This window comes from Archocentrus centrarchus, chromosome 13, assembly GCF_007364275.1.
Source record: "Archocentrus centrarchus isolate MPI-CPG fArcCen1 chromosome 13, fArcCen1, whole genome shotgun sequence".
Lineage (NCBI taxonomy): Eukaryota > Metazoa > Chordata > Actinopteri > Cichliformes > Cichlidae > Archocentrus > Archocentrus centrarchus.
The window spans coordinates 34394174-34410829 of record NC_044358.1 but is presented as its reverse complement, the minus strand read 5'-3'; the positions used below and the strand labels follow the sequence as shown (position 1 = coordinate 34410829).

Sequence of the window (16656 nt, the reverse complement as noted above, 5' to 3'; positions counted from 1 at the left end):
TGATATAATTCGCCTCAGGTTTAACTGGAAATAGATCTGAAAGCAAAGCAAAGTTGGAGAGACATCATATCCACACAACCAGTCAAACCGCAGTATTGTAGCCTCTGTGTGGTTGGAGCCACTCAGCTCATTCAGGCCCCCGTCTAATGGTGTGTTCACACTTTCAATACCCACGTGAATCTGCATCTCTTGGCACAAGGCAAGCAAAGACATTGCTAAAGGGAGCAGCTGCAGTCTGAGCTCAGCTGACGACTACAGTCTGAACAGATGTAAACAGCCTCTTTGAGGAGCAGACCCAAAAACATCTTTGGAAATGTGGAGAACTCCTTAAAGCTACCAGAAAACTGTGTTGCTTTCTGATTTATGCTTTTTCAACAGCCATTATGATCAGAATATGATCAGAAATTTCCTGTTGTACAGTAAAAACTCACCGAGCTCTGATTTCTCTTTCACCCCTCCCCAAACTCCTGACAGACAAAACAGATGGAGCGGTATTAATTTAAAGCCTAAACAATGACCACATGACAGGAAGAACAGATTAAGTATTCTTCCTCATGCTGATTTGATCAGGAAAAAAACAATGTTCTGCTGTTACACAAGCAGAAAACAATGTTGTATGAGGGGTATCAATTACATTTTGTTTTTCATTTTTTAAAAAGTTTGCTAAGGAAATGTAAAAGCTTTTCATGATATAAATTATACTGTGGCTCAGCACAAGTTACTGTTCAGTCTTCTGAAAGGGAGTCTAGAGCAAGTGAGGGAAAAAAATGCTTTCACAACAGTTTTCAAGGTCAGCAGCAACTCTTTAACTCTCACCACATTAACTGAGTGCAGCAGGAGAACATGACAAATATAGTATAAATAATATTGAAAATTCATTTGCAGACAAAGTGAGGACGCTAAGAAACAATGAGCGTGAACTGTGATGACATGTCTGACGTCTGCGTCCTCTCACTCTTTGCCTCATAAAGTCGGTTTCCTTGCAGCCAGGACCACCTTTCAACTTTCAGAGTCCATGATGAAAGTCTCAAAGTGTGGGTTTAGCTCAGACACGAGCGCGTCCACAAATTCCTCAACGGTGGGCCGTCTCTGCAGCATGCCTGTCACACACACACACACACACACACACACACACACACACACACACACACACACACACACACACACACACACACACACACACACAAAACACAGAGCCACAGGTATTAGGGTGTTTGTAGACTCCATCTCACCTCATCCTAATAGCATTAAGGACAGCTGTGCTTTTCCTGAAATATTTTAAATCTGATGTCAATGCAGTGGTCATAAAAAAAAAAGGGGGGGGGGGGTCCTTTGAAGCAAAGGCTACATTTTTTCTCAAATTAAGATAAAATCCCGTTAAGTTAATGCATTCAGGCTGCAGCACTTGATTTAATTCCAGTTCCTGTAGTCCACACTCATATAACAGATTTTTGTCAGTGCAATGCTGCTTTCTATTTTGTTTATTTCGAAGTGAAATTTTAAGGACATTGTCACATTTCAGCACAAAAATACCTCAAAATATCCCACAACTGCAGACATAGTACAGCACTTAATTACCTCACTGCACACACACACACACACACACACACACAGTCCCTATGCTGAGGAAAGGGGCTCAAACCCTGAGAGAAACAAGCTTAACAGGCCTCAGATGGCAATATGGTCCATCACAACGTGTGCACTAAAGTAAAGCTGTGAAGTTTAACATAACTAAAATGTTCTTTTACTGTATATTTACAGTGCTTTACAGAGGTGACAGTGAACAGTCTCCCTCTCTCTCTCTCTCACACACACACACACACACACACACACACACACTTATTACACTAGAATGTGTCCAGTGTTGTGGAGCAAATATGGCTGTGGAGCCGAGAGCAAGCCCTGGGAATGTCTGTGTGTTTTCAGAGCCTGTCTGCCAGCTCATGCGTTGAGGACTCCCTAGCTCGCTTTACAATTCAGCTGCACGCCTGCTTTGAAGTCAGTTCATTTCCCCTTGTATAGCTGCCAATGTAAATAGGCACTTTCCCCCTCCCCCTCTTTCCTGCATGGGTCACCTCCAGTGAACGCACGCATGTGTACACACACACACACACACACACACACACAGAAACACACGCACGAATGGTGCAAAAGAGTCTCACACAGCGATCCTGAATGTACACATATTAAGATGTCAATAGTCAAACGCGCGCGCGCACACACACAAACAGGGGATTCTGTGCCGTTTCCACCATGATTCTGACTCAGCACGTAGAAACTGAGTGCAGGACTCGCTCAGCCTGCATTGAATCACCTTGCATGAAAGCACCGGAGAAAGGATTATCATCTCCTCTTACCCACCAGTCGCACCCTGCCCCTTGGCTACAACGTGATACCATCACACAGGGGTCCCTAACACACTGTAACCGCAGGGCCCCGGGATCCCTGTGAGCAAGGCAGCCACATCACAGAGACAATTTCAACCATAAACTGATAGTCCTGTTAAAAGAGCTGAAGGGTGTTTCTCCTGTGACCACTGCTGATGTCCATAGTGGAAAAAAGTGGAAACCAAAATGCTACAAAGCTGCATTATTAGACGTTCAGAAAGAGTGCGCTGAATTTACACCTCAGATCAGAGTTCATGCTGTAATTTAAGCCACGACTTTCTTTGCATGAAACCATCATGGTGTTTGAGCTGAGATACCAACACTAGTTTTCCACATAATGATGAGAAAGATGACTAGAGGACTACAGTCCTGCTAGCAGCTCTTTGCAGCAGCAGAGGGGAGAAGCTTGCCTTTAGTGTTATCTGTCAGGCAGGCTCCACTAAGATGTGTAAACATTTTTGAAAAGCTGCAGTTTAACCCAAACGAGTTTTACTTCCTTAACCTAATCACCCCCCACCCCCACTTAGTTCTCAAATATGCAGCACAAAAATCAGCAAAGAAACAGACACACGGGTACACACATGTTCTGACATGACACTTGTTTACTTTGGTTGATTTTTACAGCATGTGCGCAGACAGAGGTGAGGGCTACTGATCTGAACTCTCCATACATGCGGTCTGCAGCATCACTGTCACTTTCTCAAACAGATTTCATTTCCTCGCTCTGGATCCTGATGTACGGAGCTGAACCTGCCACAAGGTTTTGCAGTGTTAAATAAGCAAAGTTTACGCTACAAGAATGATAAGAGATGCAGTGGGGTGGGGTTGAGGGTTGAAAGGGAAGTGCCATCATAAAGGAGCTTAGTCAGGTAAACAACAGTTCTCACCAGCAGCAAGTGGTGGTGTCAGCACACAATTCTTATGGTACATGACAAAAAGTAAAAGAATACGCAGTGAGGAGTGAGTCTTTTCTCAGCCCTGATCCCTGGGAGAGTTGGAGAGGAATGCACAGATAACCTCAGAGTCATAACAACACCGTGGAGGAGTATCTGATCCCAGAAGCTACCCTTATAGATACACACAGGGAGGAGGGGCCGAGTCACACAAGACCCCCTGTAAATAAACGTAAAGCTCACAGGCTTGACGAGAGAATGGATGAGCATTAATTAACATTCCAATTATCAAAATGGCCACTGAATATAGTTTTACTGAGCTCGTGATTTGCATTTAACATGTTCAACAAACAGCTCAAAAGCCAATAATATTAAATGTATTGTCATATTTAACAAGAAAAAGCAGAAAACCCTCATTTTCAAAGCTGAAATCAGAGAATTATGCTTGACATATTACTGAGCTAACTCACTGAATGACATGAAAAAAAAATACTCTCAATTAACAAATGATTGCAGCTTTGGTTGATTTTACTGTGGTTTGTGTGAACCCCTTTAATAAATATAAAGACAGCTGAGATCTACTCTTCAACTCCATTCAAACTGGCCATCAAGCTACTCGTGGTTTACACCGACAGGAGAACACAGAACTACAGACACTGTGTGAGTGGCTCTGCACTCTCGATGGCACCACAGACGGTGGGCAGAACTGTACGCTCACTCTTGGCTAAGCACTGAGAAAAAAAAAAACAGAGCCAAACTAAACATAAGCTGTGCTTTGTGTCCATTGTTGGTACAGCCCTAGGACAGAGGCTTTGCAGTGTGAGTCATCTCGTATTTAAGAGTTTCCATTTCCATTCATAATGGCACTGACACAGCTATTGAAGAGCAGGGCTTCTAACCATTACAGTCATCTCAGGGCTTGCATCGTTAGCCAACTTGGCCAACAGAGTTTCGGGGCGTTAAAAGACAAATAGACTGGAACCTCAATAGAACAACTGGCCACTACCTTGTTACAGGGTACTTCAAGACCCCCCTCCCACACCACCACCACCACCACCAATTTATCCAGCTGGTGTGAAAAGATTCAAATCCACTGCCTCCTGTTGTTTGTGACACTTGTTTGCTTTATACAGGACAGAGTGGTTCTCAGTGAGAAATGGAAACATGCTGCAAATTGCCAGTGTACAATAGCCCCTGGTTTTTCCGCTTATGTCACCAGCTATCATCACAAAATAACTAAAAGGGTGAAAACTGCAAACAGCTAAATCTTTTCAGCCCCCTGAAACTGCATCCTCGCGTGTAAAAACACATCCTAATGCTACTCCACAATTAAATGTGCATTCAGCCTGATGGTAAAACCTTTAAATTCGACTGGGCTTTACATTTCACATCAGTAAATAGACAGCCTGCAAAGAAAAGCTTGTTTATTTACTCAAAGGGTGGTGGGCGATGGGTATCAGTCAAATGAAGACCTCTGTGGCAGGCCGGCAGCTCTGAGTCTGGGTAATGACGGCACAAGGGACATGAATTTTGCAGAAATGCTCTATAATTGCAGTCCAGTCTGCAGCTACTGCTGAGTGAATTTATCAAACATCTGAGTTGCTGCCTTAAGAAAAAAAAAGTTTGGATGTCAAGGATAAAGAAATTGGGAGCAAGCTGTCTGATGACCTCTACGATTTGATGAAGCAAAAAAATAAATAAAAAAAATAAAAGGTGGCTCTCATTTATTTTTGCATAATAACACATTTAATTTGTCCCCTCCAAAAAGACCATGAATTGTATTCTTGGCTCACTCACACAACATGCAACAGATACTTCTGTTTTTTTAACCCAAGTTCTGGTATTTCTGCACAAATCGACATTGCTAGAGAGGTCAAACCAGCCAGCAGGCACAGCCCAAACTGTTTTATAAGAAGAGTACTGAGCTCAATCTCATGGGCTTGCCTGTATTTTAGTACTTCATTCAATAGGCTTCATCTGAAGGCCAATTACACCCACATGCAACTTTGAGGCAGCGCTGTGCCACGGTGGTACATCCAAAAAAAAAAAAAAAAAAAGAACAAACTGCAGCATGCAGTAACTTGAGCCTCATATCCTCTATGGCGTCATATTCCCCCATAAGTGTTTGACACCATTTTCCACACATCTTAAGTTACTTGCTGCTTCAGTAGCTGATTCACATAACTATTACAAACATGTCACAGTGTGAAAACTAGTCACGTCTGTCAGACCTGCAGGCAGGCCAGGGGCTCACCGCCTCTGTAATTACAGCTTTGAAGTTCAGGAAGCTTTTTCTACAAACCGCACTTAAGACAGGCCCAGAAAGCAAGCAAGACAAGGGTGATGACAAACACTGCCCTGGGAGGCTCTTTGTTGAATAAGCACAAAAAAAAAAAAAAAAGGAACAGCAAATCAACCTCTTCATAAAAGAAGTTCCAAACAAAACCTGCACTAAAATGCATAAAACAGATTTATTCACCCTAATACATCCAGTGATTGCAATAATTTGGTCTAACAGTATTTTATAAGTGTTTAGGCAGACAGATGGGTCTGTGGTGAATGGAAGCTCCCACATGCGGTGGAACCACCGCTTTAGTCCAAACTGAAATACCTCAGCAGCCATTGTTTGGATGGCCATGAAATGCTGCCATTTCTGCTTCTCTGAGCTGTGACCTGTTGCAGATCATTTCTACTGTGCAATATTTAAATAAATGTTTGATGGATAATACAGATGCTCATGGTTCCCAGGTGGCGTATTTTGCAGCTTTTGGATGGATTACCATGAAATTTATTGAAGATATTTATGTCCCCCATTCAGGGTGAATTGTAAAAACTTTGGTAACTCATATATCTGTGGCTCAGGGCCCTCCAGTAGGGTGATGAGGGAGATGGCTGTAGAGAAAATAAAAAGCCAAAAGAAGAAAAATGTGATGAAAAGCAAAGAAAATTACTATCAGCATGGACCCTTCATTCCACGGAGCACTTTTCATTACGAACCAAACAAAAATGTATTGTCCACTCTTGCTGCATAAACCTAGAATTTTTTGCACTTCAGTCAGCTATCACATCACACATCACAAAGGCAGTAAGTAAGAACAAGGAATGGGACAGCAAATTAGAAAGTCCTAGATGACTGGGATTCGGGACAGTTTTGGAAAGCCCCTCGAGTTAAACATTTACCTGATCAAACATCAAGTCTGACTCAAGTGCTGGTTGTAAATTATGATTTTTGCAGCTTAACATCTGGACTATAAAGTTTATCCAATCCACTCCACGACTTCAGACAGAACTATGCATCACTGTCTCAAAAGTGCTGTGGGACTGTACAAAACACCCTGCCTCGGGGTTTATTACTGACTGTGCAAACAGTCATAAGAACTATTCAGTCACGCTGCCCCCGGACAAAGAACGAACGAGGTCCTGAGTCCCTGCCACAGAGCCCAAGTAGATCCATTTTCTGTGCTCAGTGTTTGAGACTATGGGAACAGCCCGGGCCATGAAAGCCCTCTCTGTAGGAGGACTCGAGGTTCAGTTTAGCCACTCGATCAGCTTTCACTCTCTCTCTTTCCCTTTCTTACCCCCCCCTCACTGCAACGATGCTGCTGCAATGGATTTAATACCTGGGTTTACATTTCAACACCATCTTTCCTGGGAAACATCCAGTGGTGGGCAGGGAGGCATCCACATAAAGACTGGCCTCTGATTGGCCTCGCCAGGTCTGCTCCAGTTCCCCGTGTGCCCTTATGCCCCTTCTACCACATCACCTAAGGGGGATAAGCAGGGAAATGATACACACCTCCATTTACAAGGGTCTTTGTTTGAAAGGATTATGTGTAATGGGTTAGATCTAGATTCTGTCTCCTTCCTCTAGTCTTCTGGTCTCTGCTGGCCTAAACCCTGCTACAGACATAAAAAGAGCCCTTCTAATTCACTTCAAATCAAATTTCCATTTCTCTATAAAATTTCAGGATGGCTGCTACGAAGCCATCAACCCCTAAGCAAAGACAGTGGAAACTTAAATGTTTCAGCCCAGGCGCTGATGTTTTGTAGGATTTTAATTTTCTTTAATTCTGACTTCAGATTTCATGACATTAAATTAAGATCACACTGTCATGAAAGTGGCGAGGTGGCTGAATGAGGGTTCTTTAAAACCGTGGGGAGCTTTTGCTTTAGTTGAACCATTTCTCCAGACATGGGAAAAAAAAAAAAAAAATTTATCACCACAATAAATGGATTTCATATGAGAGTTATAAATGCAGGTGCACACAGTGGACATGGACTGCCAAAAAATGTGAGTGTGGATCTACCATCTAGCCATCTCAAGGCCCTTTCATTTGATCTGGATTTTCCATCAGAAAATGCAATCATTGGGTTAATGATTATTCCCAATGGTGACATTTTTTAGAGCCTCGCTTCTACAGCGACTTACAGCCAGAGCGATAAATACGACCCTGAAAGCTATACCGCACGCAGGGCTTTGGCCTATAATTAGAGTAGCATTCACTACAAAGAAAACCACAGAAGCAAATATCGTCAGTTCAACAACAGTTAACTGGACAACAGATCATACAGCAAGAATCTGATCTGCTGGTGGTTTTAATTTCAGAGGGTGGGTGCAGCCCTGTTTGGAGCTGTCAGAGGGACAATCTGATGGAGGAGGGAGGGGGTGATCCTGAGGGAGAGATTTACAGTACGCTCCCAAATGTTACCTGATATCACTACCTGCTATCTGTGCCTCTCTCTCTTCTCACCTTCTCCTCTGTTGTCCTGTTCAGACAGGCCACAGCAACTGCTGGAGGAGGGGTGTAGAGGAAGAAGTGATAGGAGGAAGAAAGGGAAGAGGGCAACAGTAGAAACTATGTTTTTGATTTTCAATTCAAATCCATAACCTCACACCCTCTGTTCGTGCTTTAATGTGAATGCTCGCCACATTGACTACTGCCCCAAGTGGCTTTTTAAAACTCCTTATCTGCTCTTGATGAAGCTTAACTAACCAAACTCCTTCAAAGTGCATTACCTGTCTTTTGTATGATAAAAAGGAAATTCCACACACTCAAAAATAAGACGTGAGTGTGATTATTTCAGGTAATAAAAGGAAATTACACCCCTATATCATCACGTAGTGAATGTATTGGAACTGGGCCTAAGTAAGCATGAACAACTACTTCTGCTCCAGTGACATAAGTGCAGTTTGATAGTTACAGACTACATAATTAGTACTAAGTACAAAGTTAACTGCAGGCTGACGGAAATGTAATCCCTTTCAGTCTTTAATTATTAAATTAATAAAGGATATACTTGGCTTGCCTTATGTCCTGCTACAATCTCAAAGACATGTATGATCCAAGGAGCAAACTCCAGAGCTTAAAACTGAAGCAAACAGTGGTAAAAACTGCAGTTCCTCTAGGTGCCACAGACTCCCATGTTTAAATTGCCTATTTTACGGCATTAAAAAGCATATTACTGACTGGTAGCAAAATGTTTTTTTGCCTCTGTGGATAATTTCCATACCAATTCTGAGTGGGATGAATATTTTTAAAAGTCATCTATGTAGATAAGCGAGTTAGGGGAGTGGCCTCGCTGCCTGACAGGTGGACTCTCATCTGCTCAAAGTGGTGTGTGTGTGTGCTTTTGGCGCTTTGTTAATGCATTATCTGACTAATATTATGGCTTGCTCTGTGGTACAGATCACAAGTTTGTGCTTCAGTTTTGCTGCATGAAATTCTTGTGTTTTATTAGTCTGTCAGTCAGCACTAATCAGCACATAATGGTGTCTGTGTGTTGCACCCATACATGCAGCTCGCTAAGGCTTCGATTATACTCCGATGCAAACACGGAGCCACTGGATAGAGACGGATTCAAAAATCCAACAAATCCAAAAAAAAGAACAAATGTTGACAACACTGAAGCCAAACCCAGTGGGTGATGTCACGGTAGCTATGCCCAACATTTATTCTACAGTTTGCTGACAGAAATAAGAACGTGCTAACAAAGGGTCAAAGGGTCAAAAAACCAAACGTGTTTTTACCTCATAAATATCTCTTGTTATTATGTTTATCAGAAAAGCTAATCTTCTACCTAATTAAGCAAATTAGCTTATGAATTAGCAAATTAACAGCACATTTTAGATCTAGTTAGATCTCCCATCCAGATTTATGCATGAAGGTGATTAAATTTCTAATCAGAATATCTACTAGAAACAGGGTATCAGTGCTGCAAGTGTGAGGCTTAAACTACACGTCGATAAGTTATCATGTTCACATAATGCCTCTAGAGAGTCACTGACAGCGGCTAATGACATAAAGGCATCCAATATACCACAGTAACAGGACACTGACATTTGACCTGGATCACCAAAATGATTACAATTTCTTGTGAGAAGAACATAAAAGTCTTTAGCAAGTTTCTTAAGTCAGTACATTTGGTGCCAAAACACAAACCTCAGGAATGTGAATATCATGGTAGTGATACAGGAAAAGTGAGGTGGAAATCAGCAGGATTCATCCACTGAGAACCATGAAATCACTGAATAGTTACTGGAATATTTTAGTTTGGAGCCACGCCACTAGTCAAATATACCTGATCTGAAACAGTTAAAACACAAATGGAACGTAGCAGGCTGTGTTTTCAGCCCTGCCGAGTCATAAGTGCTGAGCACTCAAACCTATAATCAAACATTTCAGTCTTTCCCTCCTTATTGATTGCATCTGTACACAAAAAGCACTATGAGCCACACTGTTATCTTTCGATTATCTTTTTTTAGTTAACATTTAAAAGCAGATCAAATAAGGGCTGGACTAGCACGGGTACTGTGTAGCTGCCGCAGAGTGAGCTCACTTACAGCAGGACAGGCTTTGTCTTCAGGCTGACAAAGCTCCTGTAAACAAAGATAAGAGACCTTGGGAGGTGTGTTAAACCTGTAAATATGTACCATGGTGAAATCTGAAGCACAGAGTGGGACAAACCATAACAATGGCAGCTGTGACCACCTGAAAAAAAACAGCACCTGGATCAGCAGCTTCCATCCACAGTAACACTCTAGGCTGTCCAGCATGTCAAAACAAATTTTGTGGCACAATGTTGCAGTAATTAGACAAACCCTTTTTTTTTTTTTGGTCACACTTGCAAGATACAGATGGACTGGCAATTCCATAATCTGGGAGGAAACCTGGAGATGAACTATGGCAAAACCGAAAACTGCTGGCATCCTGTAAGGTGGGGTTTATTGTCCTGTGCTGGTGTCTATTTGTTACACAGAAGGACAGGAATGGGTCATTTTCCCAAGTGGCCACATGAAAAACTGGGACTGTTGTAGAGGGGTGCACCAATAGCCTGAACTCAGTTGTTCTCAGTATTAATTCTATTTATAAGCTTATTGGTGTAGGCCTCCATGAGAGTCCCAGTTTCTCATGTGGCCCCTCAAGTGGAAAATGAATTGCCCATCTGTGGATTATGGAAATTCAACCAACACTCCACAGCAGGGATTAAGCTAAAAAACTAAGAATAAACTAAGCCACAGTAACCCGCATTACTAGCTATTCCACATATTTTTCACTGTCCCTTCACATGACAGTACACAGCTACAGCATGTAGACATAAATGTGGGTCTGCAAAGCTCCATGTAGCACCTTTAAACCATCAATTTACTACTCAACTAATGGTCGAAAGTCTGTAGGGTAAAAAAAAAAAACTGGAGAAATGTGGCCTAAAGGTGCAAGCCTGAAGCCCTTCACAGATGTTTGTGAGCAAACAGGAGAATATTCCCTCAATATTTCTGACAAAAAGCTTGGACATACCCTCCACCATAAGCATGGGCTCCTTAGCTCCTCCATGGGCCAACATCTCCCGTCGATACCGCTCACCCATTTCCCTAAGCAAGAAACCAAGAGAGAAAACAGGCAGAGGAGAGAAAAAGATAAGGTTACAGACACCTGTATTTTCCTGTCAACCCCTCCGTAACTGCTGCTGCCACTGGGAGCCCAAGGCCAAGTCTCCTAAGCTGTCTGTATACAACAGACAGGTGACAAAAACAACAGATCTGACAACTCAAGGTGTTACTGACGGGGAAAAGGAGGCCAGGGGGACAGACCGACAGACAGGGAACCAAAAAGAAGTGAAACTGCTGCAGGGCTCGACGCAATGCTGATACGGTTGACGGTTAGTTTTCCAAAACAAAGCCTTTTTGCCTCGTCCAGGGGCGAACGCTTGAGGAAAAAGAGGATCTGGTAATGTGGATGCTGGCGTGTGTCTGTAAATCATAGCAGACACCTGCCAAGTGGATGTCATATTCACATTAATGTCAGGGATTTGACATAGATGACATGTACAATGTTTTTGCAACTTTTTACCAGCTGGACTTCAAGTTCAGGACAGTAAAGTTTAATTAAGTCATTACAATTTAGTCATTGTTAGGAAGACTTTGTCATCCCAGCTGCTGCTTGTTAGTAATGGAACTTATACAAAACCCCCCCCCCAAAAAAACAAAAAAAAAAAACAGTTATTTGAAACTCATGTAAATCATGCTTGTGTACAAGCAAAGCCACGAATGATATATATAACCATGCTGTCATTTCCTTGTAATTAGCCACTGTGGTCTCTTTGTGAATGTGTTACAACTGAGGTAAAAATGTTTTCTTCTTTCTATGAAAACAATAACCCTTTTAGATTCTTTGTATAATACACCTTCAACCCAGGCAAAGGTCCAATGATACGGTTCGACACTAATTATATGGCCTTACCTTAGAAGATATTACCTTTTTAATTTTTTTAAAAAGGGGACATTTTTACCATACTTGATGGTCTGAGCTCTACATGGTTTATACTCAGTTTGATAGTTTGTTAAGCTTCTTTCTCACCTGTTTAAAGGATCTGCAACGAAGCATTGTTTCCACACCATCGAGGCCACCGCCCGAGACATGAGGTAGGAGTAGTACTTGGCCCCATAACCAATCAGGTGACTGAATCTCAGCTGCCATGCCTTAAAAAGAAAACAACATTGAAGAACAAAAATAAACAATATTGCCACATTAACCTGAGTGGAAAGACAGGACAGGTTAAAATAATCAGCAACACTAACACTGATAAACTCACTGTGCAGAGAAGTTACAAATGAACTCCTGAGTACAGAATAACTTACAATCAACCTGAAGCTCTGGTGGATATAGTAAGTGTGGTGTGGCACATCGCAGCCTTAAAGGGTTAAACATTTCAGCCTGTTGAGTGAGGCTAAAGCTGGTGAAACCACAACACACCTGCAAGTTTCATAACTGCAACATCGTATCCAAGGTGATACGATTGAGAGATTTCTTTCCATTGTAACCTCAAAATCTGTTCAAATATCAAATATAGAAGATATGACACCTTACACACACACACACACACACACACACACACACACACACACACACACACACACACACACACACACACAAAATGGATAGACCAGGTTAAATAGATATTTCTTTTCTCTTTAAACATCCAATATTTCCAATTGAGATAGTAACACATTCACTGCCAATCGTAAAAAAAAAAAAAAAAAAAAAAAAAAATTAAAATTGTCCTATTTTAAACAAGTAACCAATGTGTAATCGAGCAATCTTGGACAACCAACTATAATCTAATTCCACATCTTTTCATATGTAAGCAACAGCTTAGTTTTGTAATCTCATTACTTCATCCTTTACTATCCAGCCCTCCATGTTGACAGAACCTGTTCTGAAACATCCAGACAGTCAGACGTATAAACAGCTGCCAAAGCACTTCAAAGGCCTTTGTGGTAGCGGCTGCTTCACTAAGTGACTCAGGACCGACTACACCCTGACTACAGACTGATGAGGTGAAAACAACACTTAAGTGGATATTAACAGAAAGCAGACTTCTCGGGGTCTACTGATAAATATACCAAACAGTCTCAACCTTTTGAGCTGCCTGCATCGTCTTTACTGATATCTTTAAACTGGTGAAATAAATACAGGTTTCCTTTTAACAAACCTTTACACCAAACATTAAATCACAGCCCGCCGGGTCCTTCTATAAAAGGACAAAACATGGAATTTCCTAAAAGCTAGAAAGCCCCGTTTGCTTCTTTTCTTCCGTGTTGTTGCCTGAGGGGTACCCTCTCCATATCTATAAACTCGAGCTCTTTTATCATCTCTGAAAACGGGGACACTGGGAAATTCAGCTGGCAAACACTCAAACATTCAGCCTGTTAGAAAACACAGCAGCTGCTACAGTTAAAAACACCAAAACAGACTGCAGACGCCTCCCACACACACACACAAAATATCACATCCACATTAAAAAAACGTTGACTTTATACATAGTAAAGATTTCAACTCTAGTTAAAAGTGAAATAATCATGAAACTCAGGGATATGCTGAAGCCCAAGGAGCTTCCTAAGGGTCATCTGACATTAGTGTATGTGTTACCCTGCAGTATTTTGTACAAAATGCAAAATCTCAGCATGATTTTGGCTCCATGAGTGTCAGAAAAAAATCTTTTTCATTTTTTTTTCTAGGTCTCACAGTGGTTTCTATTGTTTCACATCAGAAAAAAAAAATTTAGCCTTTTAGATCAAGGCTGAATTTTTCAATAATGACAATGTCTACACAGCAGTGCTCGTTAAGCCTGATTGGTTAGTCAAAAATGTAGTTTTAGCAGCTCTACATTATACATTGCTGCCACTCAAGCAACGAGAATGTCTCACATATGGGAGTTTTGCCAGTTAAAAAAACCAAACCTGTCCCGTGTTCAAGTGTGCAAAAAAAGCTCTCAACTCAAAGTGGCAGCATGGCAAAATGCGTATCCCCCTTTCAGATTTTGATGAAAACCCCCTGTTCCAGTCCCAAAACCACAGCTAAAAGCGCCTCCCTTTGCAGTGTTGACAAGACACTTAAGAGAGATGGTCAACGAAAAATTTCATGCTGAGAAACATCTATTAAACTCAGGTTTGTGTAAAATACCAAAAACTACTGATACCATAAATAACACAAAAAAAAAAAAAAAAAAAAAAGTAAAAAAAAGTAAAACAATTTTAGCCTTGCTATGTTTATAAAGTCACAAAGCCCCCCCCCCCAATAAGAAAACTGGCATAATAAAGAAATGGAGGGAGCCGTGTGAGCTGACCCAGGTTAGGTCATCCAACAGCATGAAAAATACTCCAGTGTTGACTTGACAAGACTCCTCAAGGCTGGAGTGACTTTAATAAGAGTTAATAGCACTCCTGAGAGGAGTCATGTCTCAGAAAAGTGTGGCTTAGGGAATGCTGGCTGCGTTCTCTTTGTTAGCAGGAACCTAAGTAGTGATATAGGAGCTTGCTTCAGCTCTATCTGTTTCATAGGGATCAGAAAATGTAGAACACACTAACAAATGTGATAAATGTGATAACACATCCAAAAAATTATATACTGGGGTGGGGGTGGGGGGGTCCGGACTGCTGATGTTTTGGAAACAAATAGGCTGCTATACTGAAAAACCGTTTGGCATGATGTCACAGTCTCTGACAGGAAGCTTTAAGCTCTCACCACAAAGTGCCTTGATTATAAAACTTCCAAGCTTCTCTTTGTTTTCGATCCCTTCGTCTTACATCAAATGATTAATGTCGACTTTTCTGAGAGAGTGCAAGTGGGCCACATGTCAGCGAGATATCCTTTTGATCCTCACGTACAAAGGAGACTAAGTAAGCCCTTGCCTTTTACTCTGGTCCTCTTCAATGTGAGATAAAAGACATTTTTAGGTCTTTCCAAACTCAGCTTGTGATTGTGGTTCTTAGGTGCAACTCTGCATTTTTGCAGTAGCATATAGAAGAACACGAGCCGTCGTACATACAGAGACTCGTCGTTGAGAAAAGGAGCAAACATGCGAGCATTAAAGCCAAGAATTGGCAGTTAGAGAAATGTCAACAACAGCGAGCAAAACATCTCGCTTTGTGCCTCTTATTCCTAAATATTAACTGCAGCTCAAGAGTGAGCATGTGGTCTGTGTTACTCACAGCTGATCCTCTCACTCTGTACACAGCGGGAACTGATAGCCCTCCTCTATAAACTATACACATGTCAGCATCACCCTAATGTTTATAGTCTGTGGCTCTCCATAACCCATTAGCCACTCCAAACTCCCCTTTACTGTGGAAACTTTTTTCCCTGAGCTGTGTTTCCAGGACAACAGTCAGACAGAGACAGATTCAGAGGGTAAACTTAAAAAAAATTTAAAGGATCTAAACAAATCTGTTTTCACTTGCTCCGATCGCCCTCGGTTCAAATGAGGAAAATGATCTTGCTTGCGGTTGGCTGTGCACACGGAGGCAAAGTGCCTGTTACAGCTTCCAGTATGGCTTGAAAGATGAAGAGAAACGACTACGACAGCGGGAAACTATATAACATAAACCACAATCTCCGGAGAGGGAGCTACAAAACAAGGCGCATACAGAGGAGTGGGAGGACTCCTGTGAGGAGAAACGCTGGCTGGGACACTGACGTTAGGGAGAATATACAGCACTTCTGTAATCTCTATTCCTGATGGAACCCCACATAATTATAGCCCTGAGTAAATGCTGTATGAAGGCCATTTCTGGCTAAATTATGACTGCATTTTTGATTCCCCTTCTGTCTCCTGGCCTCATCCCCCTCAGCCCACAGCTGCAAAAGTGGGGGAAATAAAGCACTTTTTTCATTAAAGAGCAGGGAGGAAGAGGCTCAAATATTTCCCCCTGGGAGAGCTCATTTAAAGTATCCCTCTGCTTTGTTATTTTAGCAGGGCTTCAAAAAAAAGGCTTTAATCCTTTAAACACTGCTGTGCCTGGGTAAAAGATATAAAACCAGTGAGAGAGAGAGAGAGAGAGAGGCAGGAAAGCGAATAAGAAAGGGAAAAGGGGAGTAGAAATCTAAAGGACTCCAAAGTTTCTGTGATCTGATTAAACGGGCACTGAGAGAAGAGCACAGAACCTCAAATTATCACCAAGCTCCAAGTCTGTATTTTATTCAGCATTTATGACAGCAGCTCCTGAAAGAACATACGTCACTGACACTGTGTGAAAACAGATGGTTAGAGCCGTTAGACGGTTAGGACGGTTAGTACCGTATTGGGCGTATAAGGTAAGCCGTAGAATTTCTGCTGCATGTCCTTCAGGATTTCTGTGGTTGAGCGGTTCTGTGGTTTGCTGTGGTAGATCTGGTCCAAGACTGCATAGAAAATCTACACAATATGGGGGGGGGACACAAACACACACACACACAATCAGAAATGCACACACTCTTTAACTGCAGAAATAGAGTAGATCAGTGATTAATATACTATTTAACACAAACACTAATGTACAGCGGAGTCTATAGGCTGGAAAGGTAAAACTTCACAAACAGATGCCAGACGGATGATATGAC

At 41.8% G+C, this 16656-nt stretch overlaps 1 protein-coding gene across 1 annotated transcript in view; it reads right to left on the bottom strand.

The window, feature by feature from the left end:
• Positions 1–512: 512 nt before the first annotated feature.
• Positions 513–16656, bottom strand: part of LOC115790196 (mitochondrial intermediate peptidase) — a 30348-nt gene continuing 14204 nt past the window's right edge. The window contains exons 16-19 of the mRNA XM_030743901.1: positions 16355–16471; positions 12136–12257; positions 11077–11150; positions 513–1100 (exon numbers count right to left, since the gene is read on the bottom strand). Coding sequence (XP_030599761.1) covers positions 1000–1100; positions 11077–11150; positions 12136–12257; positions 16355–16471 — 414 coding nt within the window. The 3' untranslated portion in view covers positions 513–999. The remainder of the gene's footprint in view (positions 1101–11076; positions 11151–12135; positions 12258–16354; positions 16472–16656) is intronic.